General features: G+C 40.8%; 1 protein-coding gene and 1 long non-coding RNA gene across 4 annotated transcripts in view; one reads left to right on the forward strand and one right to left on the reverse strand.

Moving 5' to 3' along the window:
* Positions 1 to 4,288: 4,288 nt before the first annotated feature.
* Positions 4,289 to 17,519, reverse strand: part of LOC123729676 (uncharacterized) — a 37,180-nt gene continuing 23,949 nt past the window's right edge. The window contains exons 2-3 of one of the 2 annotated variants that reach the window (XR_006761350.1): positions 11,094 to 11,130; positions 4,289 to 4,331 (exon numbers count right to left, since the gene is read on the reverse strand). This is a non-coding gene — a long non-coding RNA (uncharacterized lncRNA). Of the gene's footprint in view, positions 4,332 to 11,093; positions 11,138 to 17,519 lie in introns of those variants that run through there. The other variant, XR_006761351.1, reaches the window with a different exon arrangement.
* LOC106583220 (receptor tyrosine-protein kinase erbB-3) overlaps positions 8,710 to 17,519 on the forward strand; it is a 45,279-nt gene continuing 36,469 nt past the window's right edge. For both annotated transcript variants that reach the window (XM_014167141.2, XM_014167142.2), the window contains exon 1: positions 8,710 to 9,185. In XM_014167141.2, coding sequence (XP_014022616.1) covers positions 9,107 to 9,185 — 79 coding nt within the window. In that variant the 5' untranslated portion in view covers positions 8,710 to 9,106. The remainder of the gene's footprint in view (positions 9,186 to 17,519) is intronic.

Below are 17,519 nucleotides of genomic sequence, written 5' to 3' on the forward strand. Positions count from 1 at the left end.
GATGAGATTCGAACCTTTGGGATGCTATATTTTCGCATTATATATCCAACCACGCTTCTTTTGTTTTTGCCTTAAGTAATCTAATGTCAGACCAAACATAACATACCAATTTCAGTGTCCTGAATTTACATAGACTAATGTAATCTAACATAAAGTAAGAATTCATACTAAATGGAGTGGCACAGATGAAGAAAATATAAGCAGCCCTCCACAGTATTTCAATGAAATGTTAAGGACAAAAGTACATGTGTTAAAGCATTTTTGTTGTTGTATTGGGAATAGTAATGTTAGAAATCTGAAAATGTATAGCTTAAGAATTTTTTATTTATTTTTTGTTTAGTTCACAATATAATTTAATAATATTCATTAAGGTGTCTGTAATATAACACGTGGCAAAAACGAATGTAGACACTAATAAATGCATTTCTATAGCGTCCAAAATATGTTTTACAAGATGGAGACACGTTGGTTTCAACACAGCACCCCATATTAGTCATCTAGTGTATTTATGAATCATTGGCTAAAATGCAGCTCTTTAAAAGAGAAGGGTGCAATTGTGGCCCGCAATTGCGGCGTTCCTGCATGTGGGCATTGGCAGGAACCCCTCTATATATACTTCTATAGGTCCATTTTTAAAATAGGACTCCCGTACACAGTCTGGAGGCGGGGGCGCTCCAGTACAGTAGGTGGCGGTAATGTACCATAAAATTGGATGGAAACCACCAATAAACTCCACAGAAGAAAGGACAGGCGAGTCCAATGTTGCCAACTTAGCGATTTTGTCGCTATATTTACATTTAAGTCATTTAGCAGACGCTCTTATCCAGAGCGACTTACAAATTGGTGCATTCACCTTATGATATCCAGTGGAACAACCACTTTACAATAGTGCATCTAAATCTTTTAAGGGGGGGGGGGGGTTAGAAGGATTACTTTATCCTATCCTAGGTATTCCTTAAAGAGGTGGGGTTTCAGGTGTCTCCGGAAGGTGGTGACTGACTCCGCTGTCCTGGCGTCGTGAGGGAGCTTGTTCCAGAGTAGAGCTTGTGCCAGAGCAGCGAACAGTTTTGACTGGGCTGAGCGGGAACTGTGCTTCCTATTTCCTATTTAGCAAGTATTCATACCCCTCTAGCGACACATTTTTTAAAAATCGACTAGCGACAAATCTAGCGACTTTTTCTGGTGTTATTGGAGGCTTTTGGAGACTGACGTGAAAGCACGTATCGTTCTTACTCTTCTCAACGAGCAGCGGGTGCTGCCGTGGGCCCAACCCCCGTCACAAAGCACTCACAGGCGGCCCAGTCCTCGCGCTGAAGTCAGAGCAGGAGATGTTCACCCCTCCGCGTCCAGACTGCAAATGAATCGCGCATGCGGGAAGCCGCCGCTGGCTGATCCTGTAAATGTAAAATGTTCTTTGTCTAAAATAAATCACTGCACAAAAATAAATCACTGCATTTGACTCACACAGCCTCAGTCACTTACTCACCTTGTCCAATGTGTGTGTGCCTCTCTGTGACATAAGATAAACATCTAGCTGGCTAGCTCATCATGTCTCAGTCTAAACTGTACACTCAAAAATACAGAAAGGAGTGGGAATCAAACCCTGAATTCAAAGGCTGGTTGAAGCTGTTTATTGGAGAATACGGGCATACTGCCTGTATTGTAAGGCTGATTTCTATGCCAAACTTCGTGATGTAAAAAAAACACATGACAACTCAAAAACATACTCAAAAGGCAAAGCCTTATAATGTGATCACATTGGAGAAGCATGTAGAGCTGCTTTCTCAGACTCCACTGCTGCTACCCACTTCAAAATGCACAGGACAAAGTGCACAGAAATGATTAATGGTGTTCTAGCACCATACTTTCTGAAAAAGTTGGTCGCAGATGTGGGTGACCAGCGTTTCAGCCTCCTCCTCGATGAGTCCACGGCAGTGGCGGTTCTAGACCATTTCAACTGGGGGGGGCCAAGCTGGGGCCAGTTGTACTGTTAGAGGGGCCAGTTACATTAGACGTTATTGTTGTCATATCATTTTCTTCACTGCATTGCAGGCATTAGCAGGCAAAAGACCATGTTCATAATCATCATCGTTGCTACTGTCTAATAACGGATGTAAAAAAACAATAGCATAACTGTATCAATTTATTCGACATGCTCATTTAATATATTTAATTATTTGCACAGTTTGTTACTTACAAATAAGCAGGGTGAAACCATTTCACTTTGTATTTTTCAGGTGTTGTATTCTATTTTGACCTGTCAGATACAGTATGTTGTTAACACCTAAAGCTAATGACAGTATAAATGGAATGCATTGAGAATATTCATCGCATTACTAGAACAATACCTGACCTCAAACCTCCCTCTGATTGTATTCTGTCAAGACTCATCAACACATCAGTCTGATTTAGTTGCTTGTCCAGATGTAAGCCATTCTACCACCACTGATACCAGCAGAACTCAGAGGTTACTGTCTTTTTGGAGTGTTGTAATATGTAACACTATTATATCATATACAAACCAAACAGTCCAGTATTCACATACATACAGCATCTATGTTACTTGTTCGTGTTGAATAATTTGAGTTGTGTTGCCTTATACACTGCTCAAAAAAATAAAGGGAACACTTAAACAACACAATGTAACTCCAAGTCAATCACACTTCTGTGAAATCAAACTGTCCACTTAGGAAGCAACACTGATTGACAATACATTTCACATGCTGTTGTGCAAATGGAATAGACAACAGGTGGAAATTATAGGCAATTAGCAAGACACCCCCAATAAAGGAGTGGTTCTGCAGGTGGTAACCACAGACCACTTCTCAGTTCCTATGCTTCCTGGCTGATGTTTTGGTCACTTTTGAATGCTGGCGGTGCTTTCACTCTAGTGGTAGCATGAGACGGAGTCTACAACCCACACAAGTGGCTCAGGTAGTGCAGCTCATCCAGGATGGCACATCAATGCGAGCTGTGGCAAGAAGGTTTGCTGTGTCTGTCAGCGTAGTGTCCAGAGCATGGAGGCGCTACCAGGAGACAGGCCAGTACATCAGGAAACGTGGAGGAGGCCGTAGGAGGGCAACAACCCAGCAGCAGGACTGCTACCTCCGTCTTTGTGCAAGGAGGAGCAGGAGGAGCACTGCCAGAGCCCTGCAAAATGACCTCCAGCAGAAACAGACTCCATGAGGGTGGTATGAGGGCCTGACGTCCACAGGTGGGGGTTGTGCTTACAGCCCAACACCGTGCAGGACGTTTGGCATTTGCCAGAGAACACCAAGATTGGCAAATTCGCCACTGGCGCCCAGTGCTCTTCACAGATGAAAGCAGGTTCACACTGAGCACATGTGACAGACGTGACAGAGTCTGGAGACGCCGTGGAGAACGTTCTGCTGCCTGCAACATCCTCCAGCATGACCGGTTGGGCGGTGGGTCAGTCATGGTGTGGGGTGGCATTTCTTTGGGGGGCCGCACAGCCCTCCATGTGCTCGCCAGAGGTAGCCTGACTGCCATTAGGTACCGAGATGAGATCCTCAGACCCCTTGTGAGACCATATGCTGGTGCGGTTGGCCCTGGGTTCCTCCTAATGCAAGACAATGCTAGACCTCATGTGGCTGGAGTGTGTCAGCAGTTCCTGCAAGAGGAAGGCATTGATGCTATGGACTGGCCCGCCCGTTCCCCAGACCTGAATCCAATTGAGCACATCTGGGACATCATGTCTCGCTCCATCCACCAACGCCACGTTGCACCACAGACTGTCCAGGAGTTGGCGGATGCTTTAGTCCAGGTCTGGGAGGAGATCCCTCAGGAGACCATCCGCCACCTCATCAGGAGCATGCCCAGGCGTTGTAGGGAGGTCATACAGGCACGTGGAGGCCACACACACTACTGAGCCTCATTTTGACTTGTTTTAAGGACATTACATCAAAGTTGGATCAGCCTGTAGTGTGGTTTTCCACTTTAATTTTGAGTGTGACTCCAAATCCAGACCTCCATGGGTTGATAAATTGGATTTCCATTGATTATTTTTGTGTGATTTTGTTGTCAGCACATTCAACTATGTAAAGAAAAAAGTATTTAATAAGGTTATTTCATTCATTCAGGTCTAGGATGTGTTATTTTAGTGTTCCCTTTATTTTTTTGAGCAGTGTATATAACCAATCTACAGTTTTTATATACCTTCTCCTATGAAATGTTTTGTTTTTTGCTCCATAATGCAAAATTGGTCAACAAGGGGTTTCTGTCCTCTGTCTTCCTTTTGGTTCCTGTGTTTGATGAGTGTGCTTGGTTCATTTTTGGTAGTTGGTGTTTGGGGTACAAAAATGTGATGTTGTCTGTGAACATAAAGGAACATAAATTATGATAATCAATGGGAAATTGATGAATTACCTAGTGACTTATTGATGAATTACCAAGTATCTGGGGTGTCATGGACACCCTACCCTGTAAAGCTGTAAAGTGGTGTAATAAAACAAAGGAAAATAAACCCATTTCTCTATGACCTGTCTCATAGGCTCTGTGTGAAAGTTACTGAAATGTACAGTGGGGAGAACAAGTATTTGATACACTGCCGATTTTGCAGGTTTTCCTACTTACAAAGCATGTAGAGGTCTGTAATTTTTATCATAGGTACATTTCAACTGTGAGAGACGGAATCTAAAACAATTATCCAGAAAATCACATTGTATGATTTTTAAGTAATTAATTTGCATTTTATTGCATGACATAAGTATTTGATCACCTACCAACCAGTAAGAATTCCGGCTCTTACAGACCTGTTAGTTTTTTTTAAGAAGCCCTCCTGTTCTCCACTCATTACCTGTATTAACTGCACCTGTTTGAACTCATTACCTGTATAAAAGACACCTCTCCACACACTCAATCAAACAGACTCCAACCTCTCCACAATGGCCAAGACCAGAGAGCTGTGTAATGACATCAGGGATAAAATTGTAGACCTGCACAAGGCTGGGATGGGCTACAGGACAATAGGCAAGCAGCTTGGTGAGAAGGCAACAACTGTTGGCGCATATATTAGAAAATGGAAGAAGTTCAAGATGACGGTCAATCACCCTCGGTCTGGGGCTCCATGCAAGATCTCACCTCGTGGGGCATCAATGATCATGAGGAAGGTGAGGGATCAGCCCAGAACTACACGGCAGGACTTGGTCAATGACCTGAAGAGAGCTTGGACCACAGTCTCAAAGAAAAGCATTAGTAACACACTACGCCGTCATGGATTAAAATCCTGCAGCGCACGCAAGGTCCCCCTGCTCAAGCCAGCGCATGTCCAGGCCCGTCTGAAGTTTGCCAATGACCATCTGGATGATCCAGAGGAGGAATGGGAGAAGGTCATGTGGTCTGATGAGACAAAAATAGAGCTTTTTGGTCTAAACTCCACTCGCCGTGTTTGGAGGAAGAAGAAGGATGAGTACAACCCCAAGAACACTATCCCAACCGTGAAGCATGGAGGTGGAAACATCATTCTTTGGGGATACTTTTCTGCAAAGGGGACAGGACGACTGCACCGTATTGAGGGGAGGATGGATGGGGCCATGTATCGCGAGATCTTGGCCAACAACCTCCTTCCCTCAGTAAGAGCATTGAACATGGGTCGTGGCTGGGTCTTCCAGCATGACAACGACCCGAAACACACAGCCAGGGCAACTAAGGAGTGGCTCCGTAAGAAGCATCTCAAGGTCCTGGAGTGGCCTAGCCAGTCTCCAGACCTGAACCCAATAGAACATCTTTGGAGGGAGCTGAAAGTCCATATTGCCCAGCGACAGCCCCGAAACCTGAAGGATCTGGAGAAGGTCTGTATGGAGGAGTGGGCCAAAATCCCTGCTGCAGTGTGTGCAAACCTGGTCAAGAACTACAGGAAACGTATGATCTCTGTAATTGCAAACAAAGGTTTCTGTACCAAATATTAAGTTCTGCTTTTCTGATGTATCAAATACTTATGTCATGCAATAAAATGCAAATTAATTACTTAAAAATCATACAATGTGATTTTCTGGATTTTTGTTTTAGATTCCGTCTCTCACAGTTGAAGTGTACCTATGATAAAAATTACAGACCTCTACATGCTTTGTAAGTAGGAAAACCTGCAAAATCGGCAGTGTATCAAATACTTGTTCTCCCCACTGTATGTGACAGATGTGGTGACATTAGATGAAACTAAAGTAGATGACATACAGTCAACAATCAGAGTATTATTGGCTATAGCCCTCTATCTGCACTAGATCCCAACTCCGGTTCTCCAGTACCCCCAACAATTCACATTGTTATTGTAGCCCTGGACAAGCACAACCGATTCAACTAATCATCAGGTCCTCAATGAGTTGAATCAGGTATGTTCGTCCAGGGCAAAAATGTGTGCTGTTGGGGGTACTCAAGGACCAGAATTGGGATCCACTGGTATAGAGTGCTCCATCACATCTTGCCTAGAGCCAGGACATAATCACATTAAGTAATTTCTGTAATAAACCTGTGCATGTTTTCATGTTGGCCAGATGAGGTCAGTCTTCACCAGCACAGCTCACTGGCGAACGCATTACAAAAATGTTATTGCCATATGCCTATGAAATGTTTCATTGCCTGGCCTAACATGAAGGCAACTTTTGTCTAGCTGAATGAAGATATTGTAAAACAACCCCTACATGCTTGTGTTTAACTCTATCTTTGTTTATTGTATTTGACCCCATACCTCACTGTTAACCAAGATGAAACAAGAGGTCCTTTTTCGAAATTATAAGATCTTTGAGAAGATCTTCCTGGTAGAACCTCTGGCTATAGTGAGATATTTACTATTTGTTTTAACATTGCATAACAACAGTAGGTTTATGGCAATGGCACAAATAAGAACATTTTGGGGTGTTTTGTAGGGTGGTTCTACTAAACTAACATATGGAATTGTTTCAAGATGATCATACCATGGATCATTTAACTATATGATTTGGAATTTTAGGAACCTTTTACGTATCCAAAAAATATTTTAAAAAAAATGATTTGATAAAATATTGAATGAAATATTATAGCCCATAGAAACGCATTGATTAACACATTCATAAATGACAAAAAAACAGTAAAGAAACAAATCATAAGGAATAAGGTTTTGAAGTGTCTGTCCTATTATCTAGGAGATATAAGAAAGCGCAGGATTTTTTTTTTTGGACACATATTTAACCCCTTATTTTTGTTGGCAGAAAACTACCTCCGTACTTCTATTCATTTGTATGGGTTATGTTCAGATAACTCCTGAGACACTTATGGGGGTAGTAGAGCAAAATGGAGAACACCATCATGTTCGTGAGTCTCTTCTTTCCATAGAGTGGTCATTAGTTTGTAGCCCAAAATGTTGGGACACTACAGACGTTTTCGTGAGAAGACCAATTTTTGGGATGTCTCCTGGTCTGACAAACAGCTGTACCTCTGCCACTTTCCAGGGCAGATGCATAAGGGTGACATTGGCGGATGTGAGACGCAGACCAATTTCTCAAGCTTAAACTAATGGATTTTGATAGGGATTTTTTAAATTATGTTCATTAGCTTGACACATGGGTGCGTCAATACACTCAAAGATTTTAATTAGTGCCTGTCTTGTTCAATCACTGACAGACACACTCACACAGACTGGAGTTACAGGCAGAGCCAGTTTCAAGAGAGCAGTTGTTAAGCTGGCTCATCCGCTCAGACAGACATGTCTGTCTCTCTCCCTCTGTGTGTGTGTGTGTGTGTGTGTGTGTGTGTGTGTGTGTGTGTGTGTGTGTTTTTTATTTTTGTGTGTGCGTGTGTGAACTATTCTGAGTCATTGTTCAATCGACAACCATCATGATGACATATAAACAGTATATTCATATGCAGGTCCTCTACTAGGATAATCATCAGTTCATCACTGTCTGTCACAGAATACCAAAATATAAATAGTTGAATTCATTTGATGTACTGAGAAAAACAGTGTTTCAGTGACGCACACGAGAGAATGCAAGAATGTTTGCCCCCTCTGTGCACGGGCTTGTAGGGTTGAGAAGTAAATTTGACCCGTGGACAATGCTGTCATTCTGATAGCGCTGGTCCAGCCCCCTTCAAAGAAAGAGTGACCAGTCCACGCTACCTAGGTACAATTCCGCCATTCACGGAGAACAGCGGGGCTTGTCACCAATGTAACTCTCAACAAGCAGACATTTATCAATGGTGGACTTACATTAGCCCTGCGATAAGCCAGGAATACCAAACGATGTTGAGTCAATTGTGTGTAGTGTTGTTAATCATAATTAATTGGTAGGGCTACAAGAATGTCTACAATTTATTTTTTCAAATACGTTATGTATATAATTATGGAAGGATATCCAAAAGACATTACAGAAATCAGAAAGATGATACGAAAATGATTTGTATTTTTCATATTGACATGACCAATACGATTAATATAGGCGAATAAAAAAAAGAACGATGAATAGGAAGCTTTATTTACTCACAAAGATGGTTCAATAATGATTAATTCGGGACACTTCGATACAAAGTGATTTTCGTAGCAGGTTAGGAGAGCAATTTCCCAACCTTAACCCCAGTCTCATAACCTGTTATGTTAATTATCCTTGCCTGCTGCGTAAATTCTCCTAACCTGCTACGAAGACATTTGTGGAGTAGCCTACAGACGGCGCATTTGTCTCTGGTTGGTTCAACGACAGTCTCTTGTCCAATCAGTGACTACCGATGATTTTACACATCAGAGAGGTTGAAAGATTGTAAACTCTGTTCCAAACAGATATACACTCTCCCAATCCTAGCCTATATTTTGGTCAATAGGCCTACGAGTCGGCTTTTTACGTTTAGTTTTTCTGTAAATTAAAGGAATGTTTTAATCAATTCGAATCTGCTGATTAGCCTTCTGCTGCAAAGAAAACGTTCAAGATTGGGGACTCTTCAATCCGAATTTATTTACTTTGCCTGTTCTCTATGAGATACTGTACATAGCAGGGGATACATGTTTACATTTAAATGATTTATTCGACTAACAATTCATGAGCAGGAGGAAACCGTCGAGGGTAGTCGATATTGTACATCTCTCCCAGCTCGTAATGTTTAATAAATTGTGTCAACTGTCGGAATGAGGGGACTCCGGAAGGTGCTCGCGCTGTGCGTCGCGCTACCATGGCTCCAGCTCACCTGCGCTCAAACTCAAGAAGGTAAGTTTCGTGCCTCTATTGGGCTCGCCGTCAAATTTGTTAGACTTTCTGTCAAATAATTTCCTATTCCCCCGACAGTGCCCAAATTTCTGTTCAAAAAACCTATTATGAAAATGAGGAGTAATTTGGGAATTGGCCCAAAGTGTCTCATTCTGTGGGATACCTCATTTACGCCTCAAAAAAGTTGCCTATTATTTTGTCAATAATCCCAATGTGGTTTGTGTTTTTTTAGGAGGGACCAATCCCACAGAGTTGTGTACATAAAATAGTCAATATGGCATCACTTGTCTTCACCTAAATCAGTGCTGTGAATCTGACCCTCGAGACAAAACCCGTTTTCATATGTGCTGAACCTGTTTGCTGTGTGTTAGTCGACTTAAGTTAGCCGACTTTCGAAACAGTGTGTTTGTATGTGTTTGTGTCAGCTGTGTCTGTGTTATCGCTTTGCCATGCAAGTTGTTAAGGACAAGCAGCTCCTCCCTATAAATGTCTAAGAAAACAATGTTTACTTTCTGTTCTTTTGTGTCTTTCTCACTTTGCACCTCAAAAGTGTTCCTGGTAAATACTTTCTAATCTGTGCAGTTTATTCACCTGGTATTCATAGTGGGTCAGGTGTGAGTGTGTATAGCCTCCATGTCAGAGTGAGGTGTTGTGATTCGAATCACAAACAACCACAAACACTGGCTGAACTTTGCCTCTGTACTTATGTCATCCGGCTGTAGGTAAATAAGGTGGTGCATTGCAGGAGGAAAACAATGTAAACAACAGGTCAGGGTGATCCCCATCAGGTGACAGTCATTGGAGGATAAAAGGCTGAAGTAAATAGACTCATACTGTACATGTCACACAACAGTACAAATAGATTTAATGTAGATTTTGATCAGCATCAAATCAATACTTGTTTTCCTCTGCATAGCACACTATCCTTATTTCAATGTATTCTCTAGAGATCTATAACTCCTCATCAATATCTGGTAAACAATACATTCATTACTGGTAAATGTTGCATGGATCCATTTTTTTTTTACATGTTAATAAATTGTTTATTACACAATGGACCAGAGTTGAATCTGCATGTTAATATAGGTGGTCCTATATATAACAGGTTGGCTCCAGTCAAATTTAATGAAATATAATTTGATTGATGGACTGGTTGATTCATTGTCCTATATGTGACCATGGGCACTGGTCAGGTAGTGCTTTGTTGTCTTAACCATCGGGGATGTGGCACAGAGCTCAAGATTACAAGGCCCTGTGTGCCATAAACTCATATCAGGGTTCAGAGATAACGATAACTGCCATGTCATAAAAATATACCTATCACAACACTTTTTCAGGCATCTCTGAAGTTTGGATTTTCCTCAATCTCTTCAAGCTTGTTTTCTATCACCTGGAATTGTGTGTGTATGTGTGTGTGTGTGTGTGTGTGTGTGTGTTTGTCTGTGTGTGTTTGTCTGTGTTTGTCTGTGTGTGTGTGTGTGTGTGTGTGTGTGTGTGTGTGTGTGTGTGTGTGTGTGTGTGTGTGTGTGTGTGTGTGTGTGTGTGTGTGTGTGAGTGTTGAGGTTTGACATTCCTGGCATGACTATTCTAATGCTCAGATGTTTGTATGTTTGTCTGTGTGTGTGTGTGTGTGTGTGTGTGTGTGTGTGTGTGTGTGTGTGTGTGTGTGTGTGTGTGTGTGTGTGTTGTGTTTAGGAGGTTTGACATTCCTGGCATGACTATTCTAATGCTCAGATGTTTGTGACTGTAGCATATTTATCTGAATCATTTCATTCTTGTTACATGACACAAATTTATCTTCAATGATTGATAATTTTGTGATTTCTGGTAAAGACCTTAATTGAATTATGATGCACACCCTTGTAGAATGTGCATTATTTTTGGTTAATAAAAAAACAAACAATTTACCTGTTCAGGTTTTATACTGCAGATGTTGGTGTCAGGTCTGTGAAATAGAGAGGTAGGAAAGCTTGGTTATTTCCTGTGATAGGGGAAAAACCGATACAGTTATATATCAGGATATTATTTTTGACGATATATCGCAATATTATTATTATTATTTAAATGGTTCCAAAATGTATTTATAGCTTTGATTTAATCTCCTTCTTTGTAATTGCACAATAACTACCCACACAAAACAATTTGTGCCTTACAGGTAATCCTCTCAGTGTTTACTGCTTCACTAGAGGGACACCTGTTCTTATTTACGGATACGTCACAAAAAAATGTTGTCGCACCTGTTAGTGAGGCATGTTATTGTGAAACCCCTGAACTTTTCAATGTGAACCTCTCAGTCAACACTAGTGTTCCCTTCGCAACACAGGTAGTTGTACCCCTTACAGTGAATATTTACCATTTTCATCTATCACAAATAATACCCTGTGGGAAGAGAACAATAGTACCGTTTTTTTTCATCACTGATGCAATTTTCACCAGTAAGTGGTACATTTTCACAACTCTTAGTACGAAACTCAAAACAGATCATCAAAAGGGCAGTTCTTTCAAAACTCTAAGTGCAAAATCCTACACTCACTTTTTTACCAAACTTAATCAGTGTTTCATCTGGAAATACATGTTTCACATTGCAATACATGTTCATATTAAGTCATTGTCTTTTACAATGCAATGCTCATATTATTTTTGAGAACTACATAATTAAAATACATGTCTGTAAAGTACAAGCCTCTCACTGTAATCAGTACCTGGAATCTGGTTCAGGTTATTAATCTACCAGGGTGTTTACAAATACTACAGAAACAAGATCATCCACATGTAGTGATCACATTTTTGCTAATACTGTAGGACTTTGTTCTAAAGCTGTATCCATACCCATTGGATACAGTGATCACAATACAGTGGCTATATCCAGGAAAAACAAAGTTCCCGAAAGCTGGGCCTAAAATAGTGTATAAGATATTATACAAAAGATTTTGCTGTGACTCTCATGTGGATGATGTTAAAAATATTTGTTGGTCTAATGTGATTAATAAGGAGCATCCAGACGCTGCACTCGATGAATTTATAAAATGTATTCTTCCAATTATTAATAAACATGCACCTGTTAAGAAACTGACTGTTAGAACTGTTAAGGCTCCATGGATTGATGAGGAATTGAAAAACACATGGTTGAAAGAGATGGGGCAAAAAGAGTGGCTATTAAGTCTGGCTGCACATCTGACTGGCTGAATTACTGCAAATTGAGAAATGATGTACAGTGAGGGAAAAAAGTATTTGATCCCCTGCTGATTTTGTACGTTTGCCCACTGACAAAGAAATTATCAGTCTATAATTTTAATGGTTGGTTTATTTGTACAGTGAGAGACAGAATAACAACAAAAAAATCCAGAAAAACGCATGTCAAAAATGTTAGAAAATGATTTGCATTTTAATGAGGGAAATAAGTATTTGACCCCTCTGCAAAACATGACTTACTACTTGGTGGCAAAACCCTTGTTGGCAATCACAGAGGTCAGACGTTTCTTGTAGTTGGCCACCAGGTTTGCACACATCTCAGGAGGGATTTTGTCCCACTCCTCTTTGCAGATCTTCTCCAAGTCATTAAGGTTTCAAACTGTTGGAAAAAATTGTGTTTGACCAAATACAAATACAATACAACAGACTTTCAGAATGCTTATAGAGAAGGGCACTCAACATGTACTGCACTGACACAAATGTCCGATGATTGGTTGAAAGAAATTGATAATAATAACATTGTGGGAGCTGTCCTGTTTGATTTCAGTGCAGCCTTTGACATTATTGACCATAACCTGTTGTTGAGAAAACGTATGTGTTATGGCTTTTCAACATCTGCCATATCGTGAGTTCAGAGCTATCTATCTAATAGAACAGAGGATTTTCTTTAATGGAAGCTTCTCTAATGTCAAAAATGTAAAGTGTGGTGTACCGCAGGGCAGCTCTCTAGGCCCTCTACTCTTTTCTATTTTTACCAATGATCTGCCACTGGCAGAAAACAAAGCATGTGGGTCTATGTATGCTGATGATTCAACCATATACGCATCAGCATATACGCAACAGCTAATGAAGTCACTGAAACCCTTAACAAAAAGTTGCAGTCTGTTTTGGAAGGGGTGGCCAGTAGTAAACTGGTCCTGAACGTCTCTAAAACTAAGAACATTGTATTTGGTATAAATCATTCCCTAAGTTCTATAACTCAGCTGCATCTGGTAATGAATTGTACCAGTAACGGAAAGTGCAAAAATGTATCCACTCACTACTATAAGTCTTTCTGGAGAAGAGTGTCTGCTTATGACTAAAATGTAATTGTGAACTGTCATGGTCAAAACATAGATTCAATGGTTGTAAAGATAGGGAGAGGTCTGTCTGTAAAAAAGCAATTCCTGCAGGCTCTAGTTTTACTTTATCTTGATTATTGTGCAGCCGTGTGGTCGAGTGCTGCAAGAAAAGACGTAGTTAAGCTGCAGCTGGCCCAGAACAGAGCGGCATGTCTTGCTCTTCATTGTAATCAGAGTGCTGATATAAATACTATGCATGCCAGTCTCTCTTGGCTAAGAATTGAGGAGAGACTGACTGCATCACTTCTTCTTTTTTATAAGAAGTATTAATGTGTTGAAAATTCCAAATTGTTTGCATAGTCAACTTACACACAGCTCTGACACACACACTTACCCCACCAGACATGCCACCAGAGGTCTTTTCACAGTCCACAAATCAAGAACAAATTCGAGAAAGCATACAGTTTTTATTGAGCTATTATTGCATGGAACTCCCTACCATCTCTTATTGCTCAAATGAACAGCAAACCTGGTTTCAAAAAACAGATAACGCAACACCTCGCGGAACAACGCCTCTCCCCTATTTGACCTAGATAGTTTATGTGTATGTATTGATATGTAGGCTACGTGTGCCATTTTTAAATTGATGTAGTTCTGTCCATGAGCTGTTCTTGTTTATTAATGTTCTGTATTATGTCATGTTTCATGTTTTCTGTGGACCAAAATTCCAAAATACCAAACATAAAAAGTATGATATATACTCGAATGTACTACTATGATGATGACTATTATGTAACAAATCAAAGTTTTTTGGTTGCGTACAAAGATTAGCAGATGTTACAGCAGGTGCAGCGAAATGCTTGTTTTTCTAGGTCGTACAGTGCTGTAATACAATATCAATACCATACTCATTATATTTCACAGTAAATTTATATTTTGGATCAATGGTTGTGTGGTGAAAGATGTTTACAAACAAAATCAATGCACAATGAAAGGTTTTTAATTTAAGACTGGCTGCGTTACAAGTGTCACTAGTTTGGAGTTTTGTACTAAGAGTTTTTAAAATTCAGCATATACTTGTGAAAATAGTACCAAAGCAATAAGAAACATACATCTCAGTGAGGCATGTGTGTGAATAGACCTCTAAGGTATGCGGTAGTCTCTTGGTGTCCCGAGCCAAGTTTCTGTTTACCTCATCCACCGTTTATATCACTTTATAAAACGTGTTTATCTCCTCCTCCCTCCCTCTTTTCTTTCTTGTCTTTCTTTTCTTCCCATTTTCTTTCCACTCCACTTTTTTAGTGTTGAAACATTGGAAACATGAATAAAAATTACAACTAAAACTAATCCAGGACTGAGTAATGTTTCTAGAGTGTTAGGCTACTGGCTATGGCAGTAATGTTTTCAAACGTGTTAGTTTACTGTCTATGGCAGTTTTCAAACGTGTTAGGTTACTGTCTATGGCAGTAATGTTTTCTAGCGTGTTAGGTTACTGTCTATGGCAGTAATGTTTCCAAGCATGTTAGGTTACTGTCTATGGCAGTAATGTTTCCAAGCATGTTAGGTTACTGTGTGTGAGTTTTCTGTGAACTCTTCCACCCCTCTCCATCTCTCTCTGTCTGCCATCTGCAAATACTGAAAGTATCTCAATACCAGCGAAACCCACCTACTCAGCCCAATCAGATTCTTCACTTCTCCAGCAACAATATTTGAACATGTATGTTGCTCTGCCTGTCTGTGTATTTGTGTGTGTGTTAATGTCAATTACTGTGATGGAACATTTTGTATGTGTGTTCTTTTTCATCTGATGACCTGGTATACATGGATTCTTCATTTCTTTGTGTTCAATTATTGTGCTTGCATACACATTAGTGTTTGTGTGGTGATTGTATACTTTCGTGATTGTGTGTGCCTGGGTGTACATGTGCATGTGCACAGGACTATTTCTCAACAGGCAATTGAACTGGTTGAGTGTCAACAGCTTTAAGCCATCTACTGATAGCAGTCACCCAGCTCAGGCTTCTCCCAGCGTAGGTGGGGTAGTGATAACATGGTTCTCATTGGGAAATGTACACATAAGAATATAATTACAGTCTAATGGGTTTCCAATGACCAAATGTGTATACATTGCACAAAGTCCATGATCCAATTTGAGCTGAACAGAACTCCTACAGTACACTGTGCTTGACTGTAACTTGTACACCTTGGATCTAGTTGGTGATTCATTATATAAGAATTTCTGATCCTTGTTTTTTACATGTTTATTACTCTCATGCAACCTCACAATGCAGGTTGCACATGTATGCAAATGCATGGCTATAGCAAAAATGTGCAACCCTGTGGGTGTCCAGGACCAGGATAGAAGAGCACTGGTCTAATGTAGCATGCTGCTAAGTTAGTGTTCAGGAATGTCCCTTGACCCTCTAACAAGGTAGAGTCAGTGTACACTGTCTGGCTCTGTGTGTGTTCACATTCCTCAGACTAGAGTCAGCACCTGTGACCCCCCCCCCCCTCTCTCTTTCTCTAACATCCATTCACAGGGAAATATTGTGATGAACCTTAAGAAACTATAATTTCACTCTGAACCTAACACTATTTGAACCCCTGTCCTTCGTCTCTCTCTTGCTCTCTCTCTCTCCTTCACAAACACAATAAAGTGTCTACTATCTCTGCTTTATGACGTCTGGGCCTGCTCATTGGACTGTTATCACACACTATGCTACTCTCTCCAGAATCACCTGCAAGCTTTTACTGATTGTTATTTCCTGTGTGAAGCGAATTAACTAGTACTTGTTAACACTCTCCTAGCTCATGTCTGTGTGACTCACAGTCTCCAGATTTAATGCTGAACATTTATTTCAGATAATTGTGAGAGCATAGGAACACAGCACATAGACAACATGTAAAAAGAGCAAATTAACTTGACAACATGGTCTATTTACAGTACCTCTAGTTAGTTAAAGGTCAATGTCCCATCAAACCCAACACAGTATATCTTGTTCTTAGAGATATATCTATCTGTGAATCTGTGAATAAATAACTTATTGATATATACAGAAAAATATTAATGGAACAGCAACAGCAACTACAGTGAGGGAAAAAAGTCATTGATCCCCTGCTGATTTTGTACGTTTGCCCACTGACAAAGAAATGATCAGTCTATAATTTTAATGGTAGGTTTATTTGAACAGTGAGAGACAGAATAACAATAAAAAAATCCAGAAAAACTCATGTCATGAATGTTAGAAAATGATTTGCATTTTAATGAGGGAAATAAGTATTTGACCCCTCTGCAAAACATGACTTAGTACTTGGTGGCAAAACCCTTGTTGGCAATCACAGAGGTCAGACGTTTCTTGTAGTTGGCCACCAGGTTTGCACACAACTCAGGAGGGATTTGGTCCCACTCCTCTTTGCAGATCTTCTCCAAGTCATTAAGGTTTCGAGGCTGACGTTTGGCAACTCGAACCTTCAGCTCCCTCCACAGATTTTCTATGGGATTAAGATCTGGAGACTGGCTAGGCCACTCCAGGACCTTAATGTGCTTATTCTTGAGTCACTCCTTTGTTGCCTTTGCCGTGTGTTTTGGGTCATTGTCATGCTGGAATACCCATCCATGACCCATTTTCAATGCCCTGGCTGAGGGAAGGAGGTTCTCACCCAAGATTTGACTGTACATGGCCCCGTCCATCGTCCCTTTGATGCGGTGAAGTTGTCCTGTCCCCGTAGCAGAACAACACCCCCAAAGCATAATGTTTCCACCTCCATGTTTGACGGTGGGGATGGTGTTCTTGGGGTCATAGGCAGCATTCCTCCTCCTCCAAACACGGCGAGTTGAGTTGATGCCAAAGAGCTCCATTTTGGTCTCATCTGACCACAACACTTTCACCCAGTTGTCCTCTGAATCATTCAGATGTTCATTGGCAAACCTCAGACGGGCATGTATATGTGCTTTCTTGAGCAGGGGGACCTTGCGGGCGCTGCAGGATTTCAGTCCTTCACGGCCAATTGTTTTCTTGGTGACTATGGTCCCAGCTGCCTTGAGATCATTGACAAGATCCTCCCGTGTAGTTCTGGGATG

The sequence above is a fragment of the Salmo salar genome, chromosome ssa22, assembly GCF_905237065.1.
Source record: "Salmo salar chromosome ssa22, Ssal_v3.1, whole genome shotgun sequence".
Lineage (NCBI taxonomy): Eukaryota > Metazoa > Chordata > Actinopteri > Salmoniformes > Salmonidae > Salmo > Salmo salar.